The 27,158-nt window shown below is 40.3% G+C and overlaps 1 protein-coding gene and 1 long non-coding RNA gene across 3 annotated transcripts; one reads left to right on the top strand and one right to left on the bottom strand.

Annotated features, from left to right (window-relative positions):
* Nucleotides 1-15: 15 nt before the first annotated feature.
* LOC115206451 (protein FAM118B) lies at nt 16-11,669 on the bottom strand. Of its 2 annotated transcripts, none has more exons than XM_029773479.1 (8): nt 11,287-11,669; nt 9,837-9,941; nt 9,333-9,585; nt 5,460-5,687; nt 1,683-1,811; nt 1,203-1,500; nt 845-907; nt 16-739 (listed from the first exon to the last, which is right to left on the bottom strand). In XM_029773479.1, exons 1-8 carry the CDS (start codon nt 11,406-11,408, stop codon nt 726-728), a joined length of 1,212 nt encoding a protein of 403 aa, XP_029629339.1. In that variant the 5' UTR covers nt 11,409-11,669; the 3' UTR covers nt 16-725. The 2 variants fall into 2 exon arrangements, with proteins under 2 accessions (XP_029629339.1, XP_029629338.1); XM_029773478.1 differs by having other exon boundaries at nt 9,333-9,636.
* Nucleotides 11,670-25,563: 13,894 nt separating this feature from the next.
* LOC115206452 (uncharacterized) lies at nt 25,564-26,672 on the top strand. The gene is made up of 2 exons (XR_003880798.1): nt 25,564-26,080; nt 26,178-26,672. It is a non-coding gene; the product is annotated as an uncharacterized LOC115206452 (long non-coding RNA).
* The last annotated feature ends 486 nt before the right edge of the window (nt 26,673-27,158 follow it).

Consider the following 27,158-nt stretch of genomic DNA (forward strand, 5'->3'; position numbering starts at 1 on the left):
AGGAGGAGTCGGGTGTATGATACCAAAGTGTTTATTTTTATTTTTTAAATACCTACACATTTCACAAAACATGCAGCATTAAAAATACAAAAGGCATAAAAAGAAACTGGGTGGATTGAATGCTGATTGGCATATCAGACCGTATACTTAATTTTACTGGTTTAATTATGTTGGTAAGTAGCTTCTAACAGCAATAAGGCATCTCAGGGGTTTGTGGTATATGGCCAATATACCACGGCAAAGGGCTGTATCCAGGCACTTGGCGCTGCATCAGAACAGCCCTTGCGCCATATTTTGGCTACATTTTCTCCACGCCTGCTTCTCTTCAGAAACTCTATCACATCTAGGTCCACTGGACTGACTCTCCAGCCATCCATTCAGGACAGGATTCATTTCCAAATGATGATGTGCGAGAAACCAGTTCAGGGACCTGTCCTTATGTCATCCCTACTTCACATCTATATCCGTTATGCCTACATTTACATAGGGTGGACAGCTGCTTTCAGTTTACTTGGCTGGATCTTTCCCTTTGTCATGACAACCGGTACAGAAGAAAATAAAAACAATAAGCGGGTGACTAGAGAGCAGTAACATGGTCTCTTCTGGCCCATATTTGCCTGGAGGAGTTGTAGTAGATCCAATGAAACCAAACCTGAGTAGTAGACTGAACTCTATGAAGGAACGGTGGATGAAAAGGACTGATACTCCCACCTGTTTTGTGCCTGTCAAGAAGAATAGTCTGGGCAGAAAGAGAAGGAGAACCGGTAAAAGACAAGGAGAACCAACAGCTGTATATTACCACGGACTGCCATGCATTACAGGTAAGCCTGTACACAATCCTAACCTTGAAGGAGGCACTTCTGTGAATGAAAGCCATTCTGGGTTTCCTGTTCTTGGGAGGGAGATCCTATGAAAATCACAATGAAATCAACAGATTAACAATAAATAGTGAGGGCAAACAAAGGAGCTATTCATGTTTAAACACAGGAAAATGTGCAACTCGGCTCACTAAAATGAGATCCAAGCCCAAAATAGATAATCGTTTTATGATTTACACTTAGCGTAACATATCACCTAGGAAGTGGATACTGTATGATTACTAAACATGCAGTGAAGAGAGTTTGAGTAATTTCACTGAAACTGGTAAGTTGTGTGAAAAGGCTCTCCCCTGCCTATAAATTGAACCAGAGTGGCTTCCTTACCCCAGCCGTTAGTGACCATGTCGCGGTTGCAGATCTCGTTGGCCAGCCGCTCAAAGTACTCGGGCAGGTCAGAATACTCATTGCCGTAGGAGATGACCTTGATGCCCTTGTCCAGCATGTTATCCCGCAGCTTCTTGAACTCTCCAACGTCCTCGCGCCGCACCAGCATGAAGTGCTCCAGGTCCGACTTGTGTTTGACCGCCTCCAAGAACAGAGCCTGGAAGGTGGTGTCGTCCACCGTGCGCCCGCAGCCCAGGAACACAAACGACTTGGTCTCGTACAGTTTCTGGATCTCCCTCTGTTGAACCAAGAGAATTCAGTTTTCATTAAGACACTGACAGAATTTAATTTACTTCAATTTAACACAATGCGATGGGTCTTAAATTGGTTGAAAAAAAAAAAAACATTTTAAACATCAGCAACTGCTAAGAGCTAACATTTCCAGGGTATCATTTAAAGGCTGCCTGTCTCAATGCTCACCATGACCTCGGTGTTCCTCAGTACATTCTGGTAGCCAGCAGGGTGCAGTACAATGCCACTGGGATTCGTGTAAACGCCGTGAATGTGCAAAACGCTCAGACTTCTCTTCCCCTGAGCCCACTCCAGGACCTGCACATACACACATTTCACAGTCCATCGCACCAATTCCTGTTCTCACTGGGTAGAGAGTAACACAACTGTCAGACGGGATATTAGTCCTGATGGAGACATGGCATAAATACCACACCTGAAGGGCATTATCACAGGCTTCTGATGAAAATACATAGACTCATGTCAATTATTTTGATGCTTATACATAAATAACAATCCTGCTAAGGTGAGAGTAGGAAGTGTTTATAAGTTCTGCTTAAAGGAAAAATATATTTGTCATGTTAGTTCCAATTTCTGACATTGATTAATCATAAATGTTGACAACGGTTGGAGGACATTTGAAAATTTGACCTCAATATATACTAACTACATCCTACTTCTGTCAGAGACAACATACTGTACTTTCACAGGTCAATGCGTTGACCATTTTCTCTGGTGTAAGGACACCATATTAGAAGGGCAACAATATTAGAAGACATATGTTGAGCTTTGAATCAAATACCTTCCCTTGAATCTGCCTTTAATACGCCTTAAACATGTTTTATGTGTAAGAGCATTCCCTGTGTTGTGAGCATAAACATCGTAGTATAGTTAAACTGTCATGACATGTCTTTCATAGACAACTTCCCCTAACAGGGGTCCTTAATCATTTGAGTCAATCTACTTGCACACTATCACTCCAGTGTTTTAATTGCTATATTGTCATTATTTTGCCACTATGGCTTATTTATTGCCTTACCTCCCTTATCCTACCTCATTTGCAAACACTGTATATAGACTTTTTCTATTGTATTATTGACTGTTTGTTTATTCCATGTGTAACTGTGTTGTTTGTGTCGCACTGCTTTGCTTTATCTTGGCCAGGTCGCAGTTGTAAATGAGAACTTGTTCTCAACTAGCCTACCTGGTTAAATAAAGGTGAGGGGAAAAAAGAAAAAAAAACAGCCCTGATGCTGTGGTCAAAGGGGACCAAAACCTATGTTCCAGTGTCCACACCACATGTCCAATTCTATGGATATGACAAATGTAAAACATTTAAATGGCAATTGTTTTATTATGTAAACGTTACGGGGAAAAAATCATTAAATTAGGTGATGTAGATAAACTTAGGTTGGAGTGATTTAAAACTAATTTTTCAACCCCTCCACAAATTTCTTGTTAACAAACTATAGTTTTGGCAAGTCGGTTAGGACATCTACCTTGTGCATTGTGTAATTTTTCCAACAATTGTTGGATTATTTCACTATCGCAATTCCAGTGGGTCAGAAGTTTACATACACTAAGTTGACTGTGCCTTTTTAAAAAGCTTGGAAAATTCCAGAAAATGATGTCATGGCTTTAGAAGCTTCTGATAGGCTAATTGACATATGAGTCAATTGGAGACGTACCTGTGGATGCATTTCAAGGCCTACCTTCACACTCAGTGCCTCTTTGCTTGACATCATGGGAAAATTAAAAGAAATCAGCCAAGACCTCAGAAAAAAAATGTAGACCTCCACAAGTCTGGTTCATCCTTGGGAGCAATTTCCAAACGCCTGAAGGTACCATGTTCATCTGTACAAACAATAGTACGCAAGTATAAACACCATGGGACCACTCATACCGCTCAGGAAGGAGACGCGTTCTGTCTCCTAGAGATGAATGTACTTAGGTGCGAAAAGTGAAAATCAATCCCAGAACAACCGCAAAAGACCTTGTGAAGATGCTGGAGGAAACCGGAACAAAAGTATCTATATCCACAGTAAAACGACTCCTATATCGACATAACCTGAAAGACCGCTCAGCAAAGAAGAAGCCACTGCTCCAAAACCGCCATAAAAAAGTCAGACTACGCTTTGCAACTGCACATGGGGACAAAGATCGTACTGTTTGGAGAAATGTCCTCTGGTCTGATGAAACAAAATTAGTACTGTTTGGCCATAATGACCATCGTTATATTAGGAGGAAAAAGGGGGAGGCTTGCAAGCCGAAGACCACCATCGCAACCATGAAGAACGGGGGTGGCAGCATCATGTTGTGGAGGGGCTTTGCTGCAGGAGGGACTGGTGCACTTCACAAAATAGATGGCATTATGAGGCGCACAATTTTCCTGGATATATTGAAGCAACATCTCAAGACATCAGTCAGGAAGTTAAAGCTTGGTCGCAAATGGGTCTTCCAAATGGACAATGACCCCAAGCATACTTCCAAAGTTGTGGCAAAATGGCTCAAGGACAACAAAGTCAAGGTATTGGAGTGGCCATCACAAAGCTCTGACCTCAATCCTATAGAACATTTGTGGGCAGAACTCAAAAAGTGTGCGTGAGCAAGGAGGCCTACAAACCTGACTCTGTTAGGAAGAATGGGCCAAATTCACCCAACTTATTGTGGGAAGCTTGAGGATGGCTACCAAAAACATTTGACCCAAGTTAAACAATTTATTGGCAATGCTACCAAATACTAATTGAGTGTATGTTAACTTCTTACCCACTGGGAATGTGATGAAAGAAATAAAAGCTGAAATCATTCTCTACTATTATTCTGACATTTCACATTCTTAAAATAAAGTGGTGATCCTAACTGACCTAAAACAGGGAATGTTTACTTGGATTAAATGTCAGGAATTGTGAAAAACTGAGTTTAAATGTATTTGGTTAAGGGTGTATGTAAACTTCCGACTGCAGCTGTATGTTTGAGCATATGCTCGCTAGGGGACAATGCAGTTCCATTGGCTACTGGACGGGGCTTACCTTACTGCTGTTCCCAACCCACTCAAACAATGGTAGTTAACGTTTTTCAGTTCTCTGCTGTGTGCTTCACCTCCATGTTCTCAGTAGTCAGTACATGGGACTTCATGTCCCACTTCTCATCAATATGATGGTTCGTCGCAGTGATGCATGACAGCGTGTTCATAGACATCCAACAATCTGTTGTTAATGCCACTTATGGGGTGTTTGAGAGCTCGCACTTTGTACTTGCAGAGCAATCATTGAAAATTTGTCCATCCAGGCCAGCAACAGTTAGTGTCTCATGGTGCCTCCCTTTCAGATGGTTAAGCATTGCACCTGTACTGCCACTGTAGCTCAATTCCAACTCGCAAAGTTTGCATTTCACCACATTTTTACTTAACTTGTCAAAGTATTGCAATACAAGACTTCACTGCTGTCGCTTCCCTGTCTCACTCTGCCATTTTACCAACTGTTAATGACGATGATGTGCGGAGCGCTTTATATCTGTGGCAAATAATTTGAAAGATGCATATCTCCTATTAACGGTACAGCAATGTTGTGTTAGGTATTTGTTAAATGTTACATTTTTCCCCTTATGAGTATCGAGACCTGTTAGTTGTAGTTTTGTAATAGCTCCACTGATTTTAATTTTGTCCAAAAATTAAACTTTTTCAGTTAGGGATTTTCTCTAAATGATAACAATCCCGATTTCTTTTAAACGTTAACACTCCTAATTGCATCATAGCGAAGTGGTGTGCTAGTGTAGCTTTAGAAACAGAGACTAGATCTGCACACATGACATAATGGAACAAAAATGTTCACGCAAATTCCCAATTGGCATCAATCCATGATGTGCTATTTCAATGAAAGTCAGTTATGCACACAATTTGGTCCTAAAGAACACACAAGAACATGACTTCAGATATCTTTCCAAAGGGGAAAAGGGATCTGTTGTTACCTTCTTCTCATCCGTGAGGTCCAGAGACTCTAGCTTCGATCCCTGGTGGGCTGCATAAATTTCCAGCAGGTTGTCAAAGTTGGTGGTGAGGACCAGCGCTCCACTCTCCATCAGTTGCAGTACGGAGCGGAGAAGGTGCTTCCCCGCATTCTCCATCTTACACTCCAGATCGTCAAACACCTCGTACAGGCAGTCCTTGAAGAAGGTGGACCGCACGTTGCCTGTTCTCTGCAATGATAGGGCAGGAACACAATGAAATAGGGGTTAGTGGGTGTGTGTATTGCATTTCTGGGACCAGATTATACTGCTGGTACTTAACTACTAGGAGGGTGACATTTTATAAATGTATTTTCAGTTTTTTAAAAGGTACAATAAAGCGTTTATGACTGGTTGTGTTAGTCATGTAAATGAAAGGTAAATGTTTTTCCATCAGTAGCAGTGGCATGTAAACAGTTGCTATACACGGTAAACATTATGGCTATGGAGCAAAGAGTTGGTGGGCAGGATGTTTGAGTAGCCATGAGGTTACGGCTGTCTGTAATGGATAAATCTCATTACCGAGAGCTACGTAAAATGCTCACACTACCTGGCAATGGCTGTAGGAAAACATAGGAGAAGTGCTGGCCCGCTATGAATAGCACTGTCGAGGTGAGCTTAGCACAGCCAGCTGCCTGGCCGACTGTCTAGAGATTAGAGATCTAGTGGGCTAATTAACTAACAACAGGATCCCTTTCCACAGGAAGGAAGTCATCATCACCAAGGGCAAGCATCTAGCTATCTACCCACCCTGCTGTTGACTTCCGCACTGAACGTATTCTCCTTTTGTTTCAGGATTTATGTAACGACCAAATACGGTAAAGTAGTAACATTCTCCGATCCTGATTTTGAGATTGATATAGCCTAGGATTCGACCATAAAGTTGAGTTGTTTTCAACCAATCTAGTCCTAAACAGGGAAAGTTGTAATATAATTGCCTAGAGTATTTTGCCTAGGTCATTCAACGACAGCATGAAAGGATTTAGGTCACAAACATTCAGAGTCTAACCTTCAGATTAGGCTCATTAACCGACATTATGTGCCAAAACACAGTCCTAATCCAGTTATTTACATTGTTTGGATTGCCCTCGTTGCAGCACCAATCCCATTGGGTTAAACTGCTGTGTCCCACTCGGTATTTGATCCCTTCTTGAGACGCGGGACACTCCTCCTCGCAGAAGCCTTGGTTCTCTTCAGCTGTTCTGTGAACAAGCACCCACTGGTTGAATCAATGTTGTTTCAATGAAATTACGTTGAACCAATGTGGAATAGATGTTGAATTGACATCTGTGCCCATTGGGCAACAATGTGACCAAAGACTAAAAAAGGCGAAGCAATGACAAATCTCTCCTTCTACACTCTACAAGAGTCCTAGGGCTAAGAGAGTCCTCTTTTCAAAGTGTTTCTTTGTCTTTAAGTTTTCAGCATATTCAATTCTACAAAATTTGAGACTCAGGGTACTTTATATAGCAAGCGCCATAGATCTACAGTTGAAGTCAGAAGTTTACATACAACCTTTGCCAAATACATTTAAATTGAGTTTCACAATTCCTGACATTTAATCCAAAAATTCCTTGTTTTAGGTCAGTTAGGATCACTACTTTATTTTATGAATGTGAAATGTCAGAATAATAGTAGAGAGAATTATTTATTTCAGCTTTTATTTCTTTCATCACATTCCCAGTGGGTCAGAAGTTTACATGCACTCAATTAGTATTTGGTAGCATTGCCTTTAATAAATTGTTTAACTTGGGTCAAATGTTTTTGGTAGCCTTCCTCAAGCTTCCCACAATAAGTTGAGTGAATTTTGGCCCATTCCTCCTAACAGAGCTGGTGTAACTGAGTCAGGTTTGTAGGCCTCCTTGCTCGCACACACTTTTTCAGTTCTGCCCACACATTTTCTATGGGATTGAGGTCAGGGCTTTGTGATGGCCTGTTGCTTCAATATATCCACTGAATTTTCATTCCTCATGATGCCATCTATTTTGTGAAGTGCACCAGTCCCTTCTGCAGCGAAGCATCCCCACAACATGATGCTGCCACCCACATGCTTCACGGTTGGGATGGTGTTTTTCGGCTTGCAAGCGTCCCCCTTTTTCCTCCTAATATAACGATGGTCATTATGGCCAAACATTTCTATTTTTGTTTCATCAGACCAAAGGACATTTCTCCAAAAAGTACGATCTTTGTCCCCATGTGCAGTTGCAAACCATAGTTTGGCTTTTTTATGGCGGTTTTGGAGCAGTGGCTTCTTCCTTGCTGAGCGGTCTTTCAGGTTATGTCGATATAGGACTCGATTTACTGTGGATATAGATACTTTTGTACCTGTTTCCTCCAGCATCTTCACAAGGTCCTTTGCTGCTGTTCTGAGATTGATTTGCACTTTTCGCACCAAAGTACATTCATCTCTAGGAGACAGAACATGTCTCCTTCCTGAGCGGTATGAGTGGTCCCATGGTTTTTATACTTGCGTACTATGGTTTGTACAGATGAACGTGGTACCCTCAGGCGTTTGGAAATTGCTCCCAAGGATTAACCAGACTTGTGGAGGTCTACAAAAAATTCTGAGATCTTGGCTGATTCATTTGGATTTTCCCATGATGTCAAGCAAAGAGGCACTAAGTTTGAAGGTAGGCCTTGAAATACATCCACAGGTACATCTCCAATTGACTCAAATTATGTCAATTAGCCTATCAGAAGCTTCTAAAGCAATTAAATAATTTTCTGTAATTTTCCAAACTGCACAGTCAACTTAGTGTATATAAACTTCTGACCCACTGGAATTGTGATAAAGTGAATTATGTTCAGCTAAAGTTGCATACTCCATCCTGATAAGATGCTGAACATGTACAGACAGGCCTGTGTAAAGCCACTGCTTGCTAGGTAAGAACAGAAAAATATTTGCCACAGGGTCCATGGCTGTGTAATCACCTGATAATCTTGTCTCCTCTTGTGAGCTATTTAGTCTGGTGGGGCGCTCTGTTATTCTGAGGCTGAATGGAAACCTTGGCAGGGGCCAGTGTTCCCGGATTGACATTACTCCATGATTACAAAACATATTTTTTTACTAGGCAGCAGCACTCCCATTAAAACGTTAAAGCCCCCCAAATCCATAGCCAACAGCAACGGGCCTGCATGATTGTGAACCGGAATAAAAACTATGGATAAACCCACAATGGGCTGTTTGTTCCCTTTGTGGCAACAGGCAGGCTGCTGAAACAAAGCATGTTTAAGCAATGTGAAAGGTGCGATGAGACATGACTAACACTGAAGGCAGATGGTATTAAGACCTCATCAATCAGTTATGGTTTGAGCCAACCTGGTATGACGGGGATATGGGCTGGTACGGAAATCCCTAAAATGTTTTCCCCTTGAATTTCTCCATCATTTAGTCACGGTCCACTGGTTCGTTGACTTATTGAGAAATCAATGAGAGGTTATTCACTGGGGGGATTTCTTCATCTAGCGAATCAAATAACAGGCCTTAAAGTGTCAGAACTGGTTGAGCCAACTTGTCAGTGGCTTTGAAAACAACGCAATGAATGATGAAGTGTTGTTGCTGTAATCTATCAATCCTGTACTTTGGTTAGGGCAAGGGCATCACCTTTTACAAAGAACACAGGTTGAAAAACCTGAATCAAATGTTTTAGAATTTAGATATAATAATGCTGACTCCTTGCCACTGTCATTCCCACTAGGATTACAAATCCCAATACAGGAAAGTTTACAATGAACGACACTGATGTGTCACAACCAGCTGGAGACAGTATATTGGCAGTGTCCTGTCCACATCTGGCTGTCTGTGTGTGCAAAGGAGTGGGGGAAGGGAAGCCTTACCGGAGAGAGCTTCTGGATGAGGTCATGAGCCACGTGGACTAGGTTCTTGTCGTCCTTCAGGCTCTTCTGAAAACGCCGACTCTCCTCTTCCTCTAGGAGGTCAAAGTCGTTGGCCGCGTCCAACAAGGCCTGGATCAAACCCTTCCAGGAGCGCAACGCAGGGACCTGAGGGGCCACAGCTGAACTCACCCCTGTACCAATAACTAGGACCAGCTCGGAGGCCCGCTTGGTCTTCAGGCTGGGCAGCAGTTTCCTTTGGGGCAGGCAGAGATTGAGTGATGGTTCCATTGATGGTTCCCAAATCCTTAGACAACATGAAGGTTAAACAAATCATGGCAAGTTTACTTGGCTGCTGTTTGAACTTAAACCTAGGCTGAAAAGATAAAGAATGGGTTTAGGAACAGGAACTAAGAGAAAAAGGTCCTGACCAGTGACATACCGATTTTTGGCACATAAACAGGAACTGAGTACTAAATGTAGGCTACTCATATCAATTTTTGTTACCTGGGTTTTTTGGTGTTGGAGTCAACATCCTGAGGGTCAGCAGGAGCAGGTCGCTTCTCAGTTTTCACAGTCACAACAGAGGCCACAACAGAGGCCATTCGGCTCCTGTAAGACAACCATGATAATTAATATACATACAATACCATCAGAGCAATAACTTCTGGAGTAACCAGAGTCATGATCTCAGTTTATTGTATCATACATAGAACAGCACCTTTACAGGGAAGTGTGCCACTGTCCCCATTACTACCAAAGGCAGGGCATCAGATTCACCTTACACTAACTAGCCTTACATAGTGGAACATCCACTAACTAGCCTTACACACCAGAGAAGATTTAATCACCAAGTACTGAGATGCCGAACTAAGGGCAATTCCACGGTAACAGAATTAGATTTTTCACTTTAAAATGTATGCCAAACAAAAAATATTGATTACAAAGTTTAACAAACCATACAACTCTATGTATAATGACTCATTTGAACAACTAACACAGTAATAAAAAAAACACTTACTGGAAAAACTGTGCAGATGCTAAATTTGGTAACAAAACGGTAAAATCTCCCTCGGTTAAATTCTGTGTTACCAGACTTTGTATCTGCACAGTTCTTCCTGTAAATGTGTATTTGTAAAAATTGTTAAAAGTAGTCCTCAAGTTGTGCAGAGTTCTATGGTTTGTTAAACTTTGAAATCAGTTTTTTGTCTGGTGTGGTTGCATTTTGGGCTAATGAGTGGCGCAGCGGTCTGAGGCACTGCATCTCAGTGCTAGAGTCGTCACTACAGACCCTGGTTCGATTCCAGGCTGTATCACAACCGGCCGTGATTGGGAGTCCCATAGAGTGGCGACCCAGCGTCATCCGAGTGAAACCTTCGTTGTAAATAATACATTTGTTCTTAACTGACTTGCCTAGTTAAATAAAAAAATACAATTTGAAAGTGAAACATCTCGGCGTAATCTATTAGCTAAATTATCTTCATATTGTATTACTACCAAAGTCTGGCTTGAAGACAATTTATTGTATCTTTATTGCAATAATAGTAGTCTTGGGGCTCAATAAGAACGATACCTTCCTCCTGGAGACATAAAAACTTCACTCCAAGGAAAAACATTTTTTGTTGACGTGTTCATTCATGATGGCGAAATTTGAATCCCACATTTCCGCATGACAACAACAATAAACTAAAGTCAGGTTAACTTTAGCTAACTGTACACAGTACACTGTATACTTTGGCTATAACGTTATTGGCTAGCTGACCTTAGCTAGTTAAATTGGTTAGCTACTTACTAAGGACGGGAAGAACGCAGTCAGGAAGAATTGGCTGACGTTAGCTAACCAGTTGGCAAAAGCTCAATGTACTGTACAGACTAGCTAGAATGACGTTAAAGTTGGACTAAAACGGCGAAATATGACACATTGGATAGTTAAATTCACACAAGTATTTACACTTACCCGGATAACTCCAAGTTGCTTTTTTGGTCAGTGGAAATATTCAATTTGCTAGCAGACGACCCGTTAACGTCAGCTGGCTTGCAACTGCGAGTTAAAAATCCAGTACAGTCTACTACGGACATATCCTGCTTTAAAAGCCGGTATTTGAGATTGTTGTACTTGACATGGCGAAGTCTGAGTGCCTTTGTCTACTAGAAGTTATTCTTAGCAAATCTATTTAGCTATCAAATTTTCTCAGTCGACTTCCTCTGTGTACACAACCTGTCGACTCATATGCAGCTGGAGGTCTGACTGTGTGTTGTGACGGAGTTGGACAAGGCAATGGATGTGCTCAACGCGCTACTGTAAATCCCACTGGCTCTCTGCGTTCTGGAAAGGGGTAAACAATGTTTTACCCCCACCTCCCCATTTACGATCAGCCCATGTGATATTAGCTAGATCAGGTATGGGCAACTTTGATGAGGGTGGGGGTCACACAAAATCTGAACTCATCATGAGTGGCTCGCCGGTTTGCGTATCCCCATCCATACCCACACGTTCAGGAGCCGGCTCTAGTCTTTTGGGGGACAAAATTGAAATGTTGTTGTTTTATAGTTAATTTCCTGCAATTCTACTCATTTCGCCACCGGGTGTGGGGAAAATGTTGCAGTTTTAAACCAAGTTTGCTGCAATTCTACCCATTTAGCCATGGGGTAGAGATAATATTTATCGATTTTATAGCTACATTCTTGCAAATCTACTCATTTTGCCATTGGGTGGAGAGAAAATTTTGAACATTTACGGATAATTTCCTGCAATTCTACACATTTTGCTATGGTGTATATTTGAGTGAGAATGTCTAACAAAATCAATGGGGCCCAGGTTGGTAATTAAACCACGATTACTACAAGTTTAGATAGCTGGCTAGACTAATTTACCGATCTAAAAAATGTTAACTGACGAGCTAATTGAGTGACTGTCAGTAATTGACATAACAAGAGACAAATCTTCCAAAGACAATTTTGTCAGTTGCCCATCCCTGAGTGAAATTCTCTGGATACAAAGTTCCAAAAAAGGCTGACTGGAAGAAGATAACCTGATGGTTCAATATGGCTTAGATGGCAAATGGGTGACGATGCAAGGGGGGGTGTCTTCATATCTAATGCAGTTACATAAGACACTGTTGAATGTGCTTGGACAAGGACTATCTATTTTAGAGCTAGACCAGTTGCCTAATTCCAAAAAATGACAAACTACTTATCTCAGAGTTGCAGCAGTCCCCGCCTATGACCATATGGTGTTGCATTGATTGCTGAGAGCTTGTAAAATGTTAGATATAATGCTACTCCGTGTCACTGGTAGTCAATTAGAGAGGGAGACCATGCTATTTACTCACAATACTGTTATGAAGTTTTGCTGCCCACCATAAACTGTTCCCGGACCTGCAATTGTGTGCATCTGTTATATTAAGCAAACCTAAGTTTACTACCACCACCCTGGAAACAGAGGCATGCATGTTGCTGAGATTTTGTACTTACACCATTCTGAAACTAGGAGACTGACCTATGTTGCACAGTAGTATTCTTGGAGTAATTCATTGGGACAGAGTCCATAAGAGAGCAAATGCATTTTTCTCTAATGGAAGAGGTTTCAGCTCTCTCAAAGGCTCATAGCCACAGCCTGAGAAAGGCCACAGAAAATGTATGACGTAAATAAAGGAGGCTCAGTATTGCTGTGTATCAGGATGACAAGAGTGGCTTCAAATGTTCCCATTCTGGAGACGTGTGTTATCAAACAGCGTGGTAGCCTCAGCTCCAGGCTTCTCTCATGTTGTTGGTGAAAACCTGTGGCAGAGGCTAACAGCATGTAGCCTACAGTTTCCCATATCTGTTATCTGGTGCCTGCCTATCCTATCAGTCATCCTGAGAGAGCACACCTGGCTGGGGCCGTAACCAGCATGATAAACACCAACAGACCGACCATCAGCTGGGTTTCAGGGATGAGTTAAAATCATCAACCCTCTTGTCCTGTGAAAATGCATGGGAATAATTTTGTTTTGACTTCAATAGCCTTTTAGCCCTTACAACAGTGCGTCTGCAGCTCTATTCCCTTCCATATATTACATAAATCGTTGATACATTTATGTGGGACTAATATTTATGACTGAGACAGACATAAAATGACACTTGAAAGTACATGCTTGAGATCCTGGTAAACAAGAGGATTATTGAAGCAGTTGCACAAAAACAACATTGATGATGGCTCTTTGTGATGATGATTAGGCATACCATTCACGTAATGCATAAAAATAGGGTACCCAGGGTCCATTTTAGTTGAAAATAAAATATCATACAATTCATTTATAACACATTTCTTATACATTTGTACATTCTATAATATTATTTTAAGTGATTTTTTTTGTTTTTCCTAAAATGTATAATTCAACACGACGCCTAAATGTTTAAACTTGCCTTTGTGACAGCTGAAAACATTTATTCATCATGAAAAATAAGATATTTCCACCTAACCTTTTTGTAAAATTCGGATAACAATCATATGATTTCCCTGTCTAAAACAAATCAATCAATCAATTTTACATAATATACTAATTTACCTCAAAAATATGGATGTGGTGGAAATGGCAAGGTGTGGTGGTAATGACATCTATGTGAGAAAAAAAAATTGGATCACCATTAGCTGTTGCAAATGCAGCAGCTACTCTTCCTGGGGTCCACACAAAACATGAAACATCACATAATACAGAACATTAATAGACAAGAACAGCTCAAGGACAGAACTACATAAAATATTTTTAAAGGCACACTTAGCCTACATATCAATACATACACACAAACTGTCTAGGTCAAATAAGGGAGAGGCTGCAGGACTTGCAAAACTGCCTAGAAGGCCAGCATCCTGGAGTCACCGCTTGACTGTTGACGTTGAGACTCGTGTTTTGTGGGTACTATTTAATGAAGCTGCCAGTTGAGGACTATGAGGCTTCTGTTTCTCAAACTAGACACTCTAATGTACTTGTCCTTTTGCTCAGTTGTGCACCCGGCCTCCCACTCCTCTTTCTATTCTGGTTAGAGCCAGTTTGCGCTGTTCTGTGAAGGGAGTAGTGCACAGCATTGTACAAGATCTATAGTTTCTTGGCAATTTCTCGCATGGAATAGCCTTCATTTCTCAGAACAAGAATAGACTGACGAGTTTCAGAAGAAAGTTATTTGTTTCTGGCCATTTTGAGCCTGTAGTCGAACACACAAATGCTGATGCTCCAGATACTCAACTAGTCTGAAGAAGGCCAGTTTTATTGTTTCTTTAATCAGGACTACAGTTTTCAGCTTTGCTAACATAATTGCAAAAGGGTTTTCTCATGATCAATTAGCCTTTTAAAATGATAAACTTGGATTTAGCTAACACAACGTGCTATTGGATTACAGGAGTGATGGTTGCTGATAATGGGCCTCTGTACGCCTATGTAGATATTTCATTAAAAATCAGCCGTTTCCAGCTGCAATAGTCATTTACAACCTTAAAAATGTCTACACTGTATTTCTGATCAATTTGATGTTATTTTAATGGACAGAAAAATTGCTTTTCTTTCAAAAACAAGGACATTTCTAAGTGACCCAAACCTTTGAACGGGAGTTTATGTTTTTTCAACCACAGGTTATGGTCAATAACATCAAAGTCTGCACTGAAATCTAACAGTACAGCTCCCACAATCTTCTTATTATCAATTTCTGTCAACCAATCATCAGTCATTTGTGTTAGTGCAGTACATGTTGAGTGCCCTTCTCTATAAGCATGCTAAAAGTCTGTTTTTCATTTGTTTACGGAGAAATAGCATTGTATTTGGTCAACAGTTTGCTAAGAGCTGGCAACAAGCTGATAGGTCTGCTGTTAGAACCAGTAAAGGCCGCTTTACCTCTCTTGGGTAGCGGAATTACTTTGGCTTCCCTCCAGGCCTGAAGACAAATACTTTCCTCTATGCTCAGATTAAAGATATGACAGAGTGGCTATAGAGTCAGCTACCATCCTCAGTAGCTTTCCATCTAAGTTGTCAATGCCAGGTTTGTTATTATTGATCGATAACAATAATTTTTCCACCTCTCCCACCCTAACTTTACAAAATTTAAACGTGCAATGCTTTTCTTTCATTAATTGTTTTTCTATGCATGAATATGATCGCTCACTGTTTGTTGTTGGCATTTCCTGCCTAAGTTTGCCCACTTTGCCAATGAAGTAATCATAAAAATAATTGTCAACATCAAATGGTTTTGTGATGAGTAAGCCATCTGATTCGATTAAAGATGGAGTTGAATTCGTTTTTCTGCCCATAATTTCATTTAAAGTACTCCAAAGTTTTTTTCCATCATTCTTTCATTGATCTTCACTTCATAATATCATTGATCTTGGCTTCATAATACATTGTCAAACATCTAATTAATATAAGACAAAGTAAGATTCAAAAAGTAGCCGATGGGCAGAGCTCAAGCAGATGGGCCTAGATTGCAGAGGGGTCATCCGCATAGAAGAGCTCAGTGATCAAAGTGAAACTGTCTCATTTGTGGTATATCCAACACAGGTGTGGAGGGTCACCTGCTTGTGAGAATCACCAAGTGAACTGCCTGGATTTAACTGGTAATTCTAACAGGTAATTCTCTGTAAAGTCAATATGCATGATGATCTCCTCTTTCCGCAGATTCTCTTTTAATTCTCTCAGTTTGGAGTATTGGTGTTGAATATTGTACAATTGTTTCCGCAACTTCTCTTTCAATCATTTGGAGGAGTCCTCCAGTAGAATCTGCAGTGTGTCACACACATTTCCTTTTACTGTCAAATGTACTGTGAACTTCTCCATGTTTCCCTCTTTGTTTTTCTTCTATCGCTCTTCAGCTTTGTTTTTCCACTCAAACCACCATGTCTGCTCACCAGCATCAAAGTCAGATGTTAAAACTCTTTTGCTTGGCAAAGGGAACACTCTCTGTACATACACTCTTTCTTCAGGTCTTCACAAGGTCCTTCTTCAGATCCGCACAAAGACTCAATAAGGTTTTCAATGTTGCTGCAGCTGATCACTTTGTGATACTGTAGTTTGTCTGCCATGAACTGCAGGTTGTCGTGGGTTTTGCAGAGGCATGTGTCTCTATCTTGGACTGTTGGCTTGACAACCCAAAAGGGACATCTCTTGCAGATTTCATAGTATGACATTTTAATCTGTGAATATTCCCTCTTAAACTTCTGATGAAGGTTCTGAATTGTGCCATTTAGGAAGCGCTTCTGCTTATTTTTGTTCTTGCTCGTTAGTGTGTCCTTTTCCGCTGTTCTTCTACTATTGTCATCACGTTCATAGAATCTAGTGATTTTCTCTTCTGTGGCTGTGCTAATTCTGTTACAATGCTTTTTCCTGGAGTATTGAAGACTTGTTGGCCTGTTTTCATTTGCCCTCATTGCTTTTGCTGAAAATCCAAATTCTCTTTTTGCGGCTTTGACCAGGACATTGTAACGCAGGTCAGCTAATTTTGAATACTTATCGTTACTAGTGAGATTCCAGGAACCAATCATATTATACTATATTGCCATTGATATGTTTAAATGGACAGTTATTACAAATCAGCTGTCAGAAGCTGCATGACGAGCAGTTTATTTTGAGCCAATAAAAACTCAATATTCTCTTAGTCCCTCTCCTAACCTCACGTTATACACCAGTTGGCGCCAACATGCAAAACATTAGAGCTAGAAATTAACGTGAAGAGCTACCGCCATTCCTTTGAACAACTTAGGGTCAAATTGTTGAGAAGTTGTATAAAACTGAAATAAAAAAGAGAGAACTGGATATAAACACTCACTTACAAATACCAACGTGCTGTGAAGGGATTGGGGGAAAGATTGACGCCAGGATTTGGTCATTTGTTTTTGTATGGATTCAGTTCCAGCAAGGATGGGGAGCCGCCCGAACCCAGGACATCAATAAGATTTGCATGCGAAGATTTATTTTCCTTGGAGAACACTGAATTTGCACTGCCATACTATGGTGGGGTAGGATTTTTCTTGCAAGACATCATTACATCATACATTGCAGTGGGATTGTTATAAACACATGCTACACTTAAACACCATACAGTGTTTATTGATAGGCACAGTCACTCACATTTGATTCCATCTCATAGTAGTTTCTGTCAGTATTTGTGAATTGGTTTGTGTTTTCTGTGGATTCATGTTTTGAACTTTGAAATCTGAGACCCTCAGATTAAGAGAGTTGGGTGCACCCTAGTAAACTATAGGCAGGATATATGGCCAATATGTAAGTCTATTGTACTACTGATGTATTTCATTAATATTGAGCTCCTTTCACATATCAATATTTACTCAAAATAAAATATTTTTTTGTAAGTATTTTTATTTACAAAATACAAGCCGGCATTATTTTCCAAAATTATTTAATTGTACAGTTTTCATTTCTCCCTACTGCTCCAGTAGCGAACCTAACTGGTCCAATACAGTTTAAGCTTAAACATACAGTAGCCCATAGTGTTAAGCAATTGTTACACCATACTTTCTCAGGCTGTTGCCTCTGAGCATTTTTGAAGCCACATGTTTGTCCTTAGCATTGCACATTTTTTAATACTTTTGCTTTAACTCTACTATGATGGCATTTTGAAAATCAAATCCTTCTCAAGTTCTTTGGATTTCCCTTCATTTTCTGTTTTGTCTTTGTCGAATCTTGTCTCTCCATTTTCTTCATAAGTTGATCATATCTTTTTTTGTATTCCTCAGCTTTCCGTAAAGCTTTATCAAGTTTGACATTTGTCATGCAAAGATCTCTGTATGTTTTTGAGCGAACTCTTCCAACCTTTTTTCTTCTAGTATTCGACTTCTCATTCCTGTTGCAGACAATGAGGAAGGGGTATCAGGGCATGCATCAGGGGCAGGTATGTTGGCCTCATGTTCTGGCTGGAAGTCATCTGGTGACTGAGGTGGTGTGTTGCCTGACAGGTAGGTCTCCATTGCAACTGTTCTCTTTCAAGTCTATCTTCTATTCTGTTTGCTGCATTTCCATTACATTCTCTTCTTTGTTCTGGCTTTGTAAGCTCAGAGATAGATTTCCATTCTCGTTTTTCTTCCAGTATCTCTTCATGTCTTTTTGCAGATGTTCTTGGTATAGTATAGGATCATTTTTTTGTTTTGTTTCTATGTCTGTGACCTCTGTGCTGTTTTATGTGGCATCTTCTATAAACAAAGAAAAATACTACTTAAGTTTTCACCTTGGAGCATTTTCTTTAAAACATGATTAAGTAAGCCTTAAGTAAAAAAAAAAACATAAAAACTAATAACAATACATTTTTTCCTTTCCACCACAGTTACATTTGTGATGGAAATGACACTTCTACAGTTTTTGGAGGAAAAAGACAGAATTCTTAGCATGCTTTGGCTAGTATTACAGCCAGCATATAGTGTCAGTGTCACAATAAGTTTCCATGGTAACTAAATTAACATTCTCTTGAAAAAACTTTATTAATGAGGAATTTGCCCTTGGTGGTGGAAATGACACCACTACCAAAGGACAGGTATATTCTTTTTGGGGGGGGGGGGGGGGGGGGTCAAAAGGGCATACTCACGATAAATATTGAAATGGATGTTATTTAATTGACTCTTTCTCCAGTAGATAACATTGTGTAATGTGTAATTATTGTTTTCTCATAAGAAAACATAGTAAAAGCTCAAGTCTGGGCCAGGGACAAGGGCAAAACAGTGAAATTGAGTAATAAAATGCATCTGAAAAGTATCTAAAATACTTCTGTGAAATTAACATATAAAGAATATCTAAAAAACTAACCCAGAGGACATAGAAGTGCCCGTAGATGCAGAATCACACACATATTCCTTTTGTCATAAAAAAGGGGTTTAATAGGGATAGGGGGCAGTATTTTCACGTCCGGATAAAAAGCGTGCCCAAAGTAAACTGCCTGTTACTCAGGCCCAGAAGCTAGGATATGCATATAATTGGTAGATTTGGATCAAAAACACTCTAAAGTTCCTAAAACTGTTAAAATAATGTATGTGAGTATAACAGAACTGATTTGGCAGGCGAAACCCCGAGGACAAACAATCCAGGGGGAAAAAAATTGAGGTCACTTTGTTTTCCTTTGGGTTTCTATGGGAAGCTCTATTTAATAGGAACCTGGTTGCAGTTCCTATGGCTTCCACTAGATGTCAACAGTCTCTAGAAATTGGTTGATGTTTTTCTTTTGAGAAATGAGGAAGTAGGGCTGTTCATTGTAAGTGTCAATCCAAGTGGACTCCTCTGTTTGGTGCGTGTGAACTGGAAAGCGCTTCATGTTGTATTTATCCGAAATTGAACACAGTATATTTCGTCTTAAATTTTATCGATTATTTACCTTTTAGGATACCTAAAGTTGGATTAGGAACGTTGTTTGAAATGTTTGGACCAAGTTTACAGGTAACTTATTAGATACTTTGTAGGCATGTTGGGCGAGTTGGAACCAGTGTATTTCTGAATCAAACGCGCCAAATAAATTGACATTTTTGGGACATAAAGAAGGACATTATCGAACAAAAGGACCATTTGTGATGTTTCTGGGACATTTTGGAGTGCCAACAGAAGAAGATCTTCAAAGGTAAGGCATTAATTATATCGCTATTTCTTACTTTTGTCGTGCACCTGCCTGGTTAAAATCTGATTTTCATACCGAGGTAAAGACAGTTTCAGGTTGGATATTCGACGGATATTCGCCTGTAGTTTTCCTTACGTCCACCAACAGCAGTTAGGGACCGTCAACATAGTGACAAATCAATTTTTCACATTTCAATAGCTCTTTAACCATTACTCCTAACACTTTCAAAACTGGTTGTAGCTAACCCGATGGCATAGACACACATTGCACACCCTTTAGTTTGTCAATTTTCATCTCACATGATTTTACATACATTTTTCAAAATGTAAAATTTCGATAGCTGCTTGGTCATGTGACCTAGTGACTTCAAACAAGTTTCAGAATGTACACTCAGTGGGCCTACACATTGCATACTCTTTAGTTTGTCCATTTTTATCTCACATGGTTTTACATTAATTTTTCAAAATGTAGAATTTCAATAGCTCCTTGGTCATGTGACCTAGTGACTTCAAACAAGGTTCAGTATGTCCACTCAGTGGGCCTACACATTGCACACCCTTTAGTTTGTCCATTTTTATCTCACATGGTTTTACATGAATTTTTTCAAAATGTAAAATTTCAATAGCTCCTTGGTCATGTGACCTGGTGACTTCAAACAAGGTTCAGAATGTCCACTCAGTGGCCCTACACATTGCACACCCTTTAGTTTGTCCATTTTCAACTCACATGGTTTTACATGAATTTTTCAAAATGTTGAATTTCAATAGCTCCTTGGTCATGTGGCCTACTGACCTCAAACAAGGTTCAGAATGTCCACTGACTATACCTTCATATCGCACACTCTGATGTTTGTCTACTTTCATCTCATGCTATTAGAATTACATCTGTAAGCTTTGCAGGCCTTCATTTTACATGGGTGTTAATAGAAAAAATGTAAGTCAACAAATGTTCCATCCTCGCAATAACTATCTTTCACATGGACACTGAAATGATACGCAAATGGCTGTATGTGGTATGGATCAAGGACAGGAGAGGTGTTTGAACAGAGGTGCTTAAAGGAAGGCGCACAGTTAAGCCTCATGAAAAACAATGTTTCATATGCTCTTTTTAATCACAGTAATAGGCAGTGATTTGTCAGTCACAGTGAGCTTGATAACGTGAAAGAATTGTTTTCATAGCATCACTTTCATATATTGTACATTAAGACAAATCCTTCTACGTTTTGTATTAGAACACAGTTTACATAACCTGATAATGGCTTGATATTTGAGTGCATTCACAACAAGCCACCTGTAGACAACTTACAAAATGCAATATTGCATTTGAGGGTTTGTTTTTCTTATGAAAGTAGTTATTTGATGCATGGCCTACTATTTCTAACTGAGGAAATAAATTCATATGTCTTTTGTGAGTAAAATACTTTTTCCAAAATTGATTTAGGTACATTTTTGTGAAGAGGTATGAAGGTTGTGATATGGGTCATTTAATAATAAAATCATTTAAGGGATCAATACATTTCTATATTGCTTCCCCAATATCTGCATGAACCATCAGGCCAAGTGTTTTTGGTTGACCCTGCTGGACAGAAAGAGAAGGAGGAATCGGAACACGCTACATTCAAATTCAGGTCTTAGTTATTCTATTGTATTGGATCTAATACATATTAGCATTTTACCTACATTCATAAGTGTAATACTTTTCTATGACATACTGTGAAATACTCTCTTGGCTGCTGGCTCTGTCACTTTCAGACATGCAGAGCAGACTTGAACCACAGGGGTTCTCTGTAAAGAGAGAGTAATCCAAAAGGCACAGACACACCCCTTGACTTTCAATTGGCACCGTTGACCTGTATGTATTCTCTCCTGATTGGCTCTGTGGTGCACAGTCTGGCAGTCTGACTAAAGTGCCAGAGGTATGAGGAGAGACATCCTTTGTATTTATGGGAACAAATGTTTCCTAACACTTTGGATCCTATTCTTGGACAGTTAGAAGAGACAATGCATCAATGCAAAAGAAAAAATATTACTGTCCATGAGTAACCTCCAACTTGTGGGTCTATGGGTGTTTGGGCCAATAAAGTGCCAACTCAATTCTACCACTGACTAGTCTCTCATGCCTCTATGAACGGGGACAAAGGGCAATAGTTTTTAATCTAAACCATCCCTTTTGTACTGGAGTACACTAACCCCTAATTGGAGCTCTTTTTTTGACACATAGTAGCAGTTTACCAGATAAGAAGTCAAAATGATCCAAAAGTAGATTGTTGTAAGGGTGTATTACATACTGTGCTGGCCCCAATGTCATATCCATTCTGGATTCTGAGTGGTAAAATCATAGCTGAAAAATGCCTCTATGTATATACATTTTCCGCCAAGACAGAACTGCCAAAGGGGGTGGAGTTGCAATCTGCTGCAGAGACAGCCTGCAGAGTTCTGTCATGCTATCCAGGTCTGTGCCCAAACAGTTCGAGCTTCTACTTTTAAAAATACACCTTTCCAGAAATAAGTCTCTCGCTGTTGCCGCTTGTTACAGACCCCCCTCAGCCCCCAGCTGTGCCCTGGACACCATATGTGAATTAATTGCCCCCCATTTATCTTCAGAGTTTGTACTGCTAGGTGACCTAAACTGGGATATGCTTAACACCCCGGCCATCCTACAATCTAAACTAGATGCCCTCAATCTCACACAAATTATCAAGGAACCTACCAGGTACAACCCCAAATCCGTAAACTCGGGCACCCTCATAGATATCATCCTGACCAACGTGTCCTCTAAATACACCTTTGCTGTCTTCAACCAGGATCTCAGCGATCACTGCCTCATTGCCTGCATCTGTAATGGATCCGCGGTCAAACGACCACCCCTCATCACAGTCAAACGCTCCCAAAAACACTTCAGCGAGTAGGCCTTTCTAATCGACCTGGACTGGGTATCCTGGAAAGATATTGACCTCATTCCGTCAGTAGAGGATGCCTGGTTATTCTTTAAAAGTGCTTTCCTCACCATCTTAAATAAGCATGCCCCATTCAAAAAATGTAGAACCTGGAACAGATGTAGCCCTTGGTTCACTCCAGATCTACCTGCCCTTGACCAGCACAAAAACATCCTGTGGTGTTCTGCATTAGCATCGAATAGCCCCCGCGATATGCAACTTTTCAGGGAAGTTAAGAACCAATATACACAGGCAGTTAGGAAAGCAAAGGCTAGCTTTTTCAAGCAGAAATTTGCATCCTGCAGCACAAACTCAAATGTTCTGGGACACTGTAAAGTCCATGGAGAATAAGAGCACCTCCTCCCAGCTGCCCACTGCTCTGAGGCTAGGAAACTCTGTCACCACCAATAAATCTACGATTATCGAGAATTTCAATAAGCATTTTTCTATGGCTGGCCTTGCTTTCCACCTGGCTACCCCTACCTCGGTCAACAGCTCTGAACCCCCCACAGCAACTTGTCCAAGCCTCCCCCATTTCTCCTTCACCCAAATCCAAATAGCTGATGTTCTGAAAGAGCTGCAAAGTCTGGACCCCTACAAATCAGCTGGGCTAGACAATCTGGACCCTCTCTTTCTAAAATTATCCGCCGCAATTGTTGCAACCCATATTACTAGCCTGATCAACCTCTCTTTCGTGTCGTCTGAGATCCCCAAAGATTGGAAAGCTGCCACAGTCATCCCCCTCTTCAAAGGGGGAGACACTCTAGACCCAAACTGTTACAGACCAAAATCTATCCTACCCTGCCTTTCTAAGGTCTTCGAAAGCCAAGTTAACAAACAGATCACTGACCATTTCGAATCCCACCGTACCTTCTCCGCTATGCAATCTGGTTTCCGAGCTGGTCATGGGTGCACCTCAGCCACGCTCAAGGTCCTAAACGATATCATAATCGCCATCGACAAAAGACAATACTGTGCAGCCGTATCCATCGACCTGTCCAAGGCTTTCGACTCTGTCAATCACCATATTTTTATCGGCAGACTCAACAGCCTTGGTTTCTCAAATGACTGCCTTGCCTGGTTCACCAATTACTTCTCAGATCGAGTTCAGTTTGTCAAATGGGAGGGCCTGTTGTCCAGACCTCTGCCAGTCTCTATGGGGGTGCCACAGGGTTCAATTCTCGGGCCGACTCTTTTCTCTGTATACATCAATGACGTCGCTCTTGCAGCTGGTGATTCTCTGATCCACCTCTACGCAGACGACACCATTCTGTATACTTCTGGCCCTTCTTTGGACACTGTGTTAACTAACCTCCAGACGAGCTTCAATCCCATACAACTCTCCTTCCGTGGCCTCCAACTGCTCTTAAATGCAAGTAAAACTAATTGTATGCTCTTCAACCAATCACTGCCCGCATCTGCCCACCCGCCTAGCATCACTACTCTGGACGGTTCTGACTTAGAATATGTGTACAACTACAAATACCTAGGTGTCTGGTTAGACTGTAAACTCTCCTTCCAGACTCATGTTAAGCATCTCCAATCCAAAATTAAATCTAGAATCAGCTTCCTATTTCGCAAAACAAAGCATCTTTCACTCATGCTGCCAAACATACCCTCGTAAAACTGACTATCCTACCGATCCTTGACTTCGGCGATGTCATTTACAAAATAGCCTCCAACACTCTACTCAGCAAATTGTATGCAGTCTATCACAGTGCCATCCGTTTTGTCACCAAAGCCACATATACTACCCACCACTGCGACCTGTATGCTCTCGTTGGCTGGCCCTCGCTTCATATTTGCCGCCAAACCCACTGGCTCCAGGTCATCTATACGTCCTTGCTTGGTAAAGCCCCGCCTTATCTCAGCTCACTGGTCACCATTTCAGCACCCACCCGTAGCACGCGCTCCAGCAGATATATTTCACTGGTCACCCCCAAAGCCAATTCCTCCTTTGGCTGCCTTTCCTTACAGTTCTCTGCTGCCAGTGACTGGAACGACTTGCAAAAATCACTGAAGCTGGAGACTCATATCTCCCTCACTATCTTTAAGCATCAGCTATCAGAGCAGCTTACAGATCATTGCACCTGTACGTAGCCCATCTGTAAATAGCCCATCCAACTACCTCATCCCTATATTGTTATTTATTTTATTTATATTTTTGCACCACAGTATCTCTACTTGCACGTTCATCTTCTGCACAACTCACTCGTGTTTATTTGCGAAATTGTAATTATTTCGCCACTACGGCCTATTTATTGCCTTACCTCCCTATTCTTACTTCATTTGCACACACTGTATATAGACTTTTGTATTGTGTTATTGACTGTATGTTTGTTTATTCCATGTGTAACTCTGTGTTGTTTGTGTCACACTGCTTTGCTTTATCTTGGCCGGGTCGCAGTTGTAAATGAGAACTTGTTCTCAACTGGCTTACCTTGTTAAATAAAGGTGAAATAAAAAATTAATAAAAATACTGTATGTGGGAATGTCTGTCCTACATGTAGTGTTGGTACATGGAATATTCCTCAACTGCATATATCATAAATTGCTATTGCAAATAGAAGTATTATGTTCAACAACTGACTGTCATCTGTGATCTTTGTGATATGACTTTCTTTAAGCACATACTGATGAAACTGTCACTTAATATTTTTTTCTTAAAGTCTACAAACGCTCTACATTTATTCACTCTGTGATAGGGTTGGATTCTATATGCTACTTTTATTATTGTCCTGTAAATGGTTCAGTGCCTATAATTTAGGCTGTGTGTAGAATGGGGCATAAAGGAAATTACCTCTACTAATAAATTACTACAAGATTATAGTTATAAGGAAAACAGCATACACATTTGGCTTGTGTATTCAATAGCCTATAACTAATTATAATTCCATTATGTTTGCATAAAAAAGAGAATACTTCAAAATGAGAAGATCCTGCCATGGAAAAGACGACTGGGTGGACATAAAGTGGAAAGGAAGGGAAATAACTCACACCATGCAGCAGGACACCTTCAGCTGTGGGGTCTTTGTAATGCAGGTTTGATAGTTATATTTTCAATAATGAATGGTTAGCTGTTATGTTAGGTCAAAAACTATATTTTATTTTTTGGTGTAGATGGCCAAGGAAGTTGCACAGAACTTCCCCAACATCCCTCCCAAATCGATATGGAACCTTCTAAAACACATGGAGCAACTGCGAAAAGAAATGGCTGAGGATATACTAAAAATGTCTGGTATGTAATGACGTTTAATTCAAAGTAAATGTAAATTCTTAATTTTCATGTAATTGTGTCAGACAGCCATATGTTTAGATCATGCCTATGATTTCAGAGTTCAACAAAGCCAACAACTGCTTCATTTGTGCCACTGATAAAGAACCTGGATGTGGCCCAAAGACTGACTGGGTTAGTAACTTTATTTAACATGTTTATAATCTTTTGACAACAGTGACTGCGTGTAAGACAATTTATGATATAACACAATGGATAGCTAATTCGTCATTCGTCATACTGCATTGATATTTGATATTATTTATAATGTGTTAAGCTTTGTTTTGTTTTAGATTGAATGTTTTGCATGCCAACGTTGGTTCCATGTGCTGTAACTAGGAATGAAGACAATAGAGTTCAACAGAGTAAAGAACTGGAAGTGCAGTCTTTGTTGTTGAAAATGTATGCTATACTCCATCCACACTGAAGAGGCTCTGAAATGTACATCAACCAGGGATAAAGAGAAAGTTAACACTGTGAAATGTTTCATACTTAATTGAAGTTAAGTGTCTGTTGACATGTTGGAAAAGATTAAAGGTCTACAATTTCTGTTTAATTTGTCAATATTACATTTTTATTCATTGATTTACTGGCCACCATTACTGTGGTTACATGTTCAGTATATGTATTGACCAGCAAACCCACTGCAGCCTACCTCACTAGCTCACTCTTCATCCCTGCTTTGGACAATTAATAGCATGACTCTCGTACTTTGCCCTTTTCCTTTGTGGTTGATATTAACGACAAAAGGAGATATTATCTGTCTCTCTCCTATTTCGTACCACTGTTAAATACTGTGGAAAAATAAAAAACTGGGAAAATAAGTAATTAGAACTACCAATTATTATAGATAAATATTAAAGAAAAGGGTAAACACAACACTGGACTGAACCCCCTAAATGTCAAACTAATATTAATGCAATATGGGTGTATATCCACTGCATGCTTCTTAGGTGTGTAATTGAAAAGACCAAGGAGCTATTGCAAAATTCAAACTATGAAAAATGTACGTTACACCGCGTGATTTTACAGTACACAAACA

Source organism: Salmo trutta, chromosome 13 (genome assembly GCF_901001165.1).
Source record: "Salmo trutta chromosome 13, fSalTru1.1, whole genome shotgun sequence".
NCBI lineage: Eukaryota > Metazoa > Chordata > Actinopteri > Salmoniformes > Salmonidae > Salmo > Salmo trutta.

Bases quoted from the DNA above. Each gene is read 5' to 3' on its own strand.
- LOC115206451 (XM_029773478.1), bottom strand. From the start codon at position 11,408: ATGTCCGTAGTAGACTGTACTGGATTTTTAACTCGCAGTTGCAAGCCA. The intron at 9,942-11,286 runs GTAAGTGTAAAT...GTTGTCTTACAG, and splicing joins AGCAACTTGGAGTTATCCGG to GAGCCGAATGGCCTCTGTTG. The intron at 908-1,202 runs GTAAGGAAGCCA...TGATTTTCATAG, and splicing joins CATGGTCACTAACGGCTGGG to GATCTCCCTCCCAAGAACAG.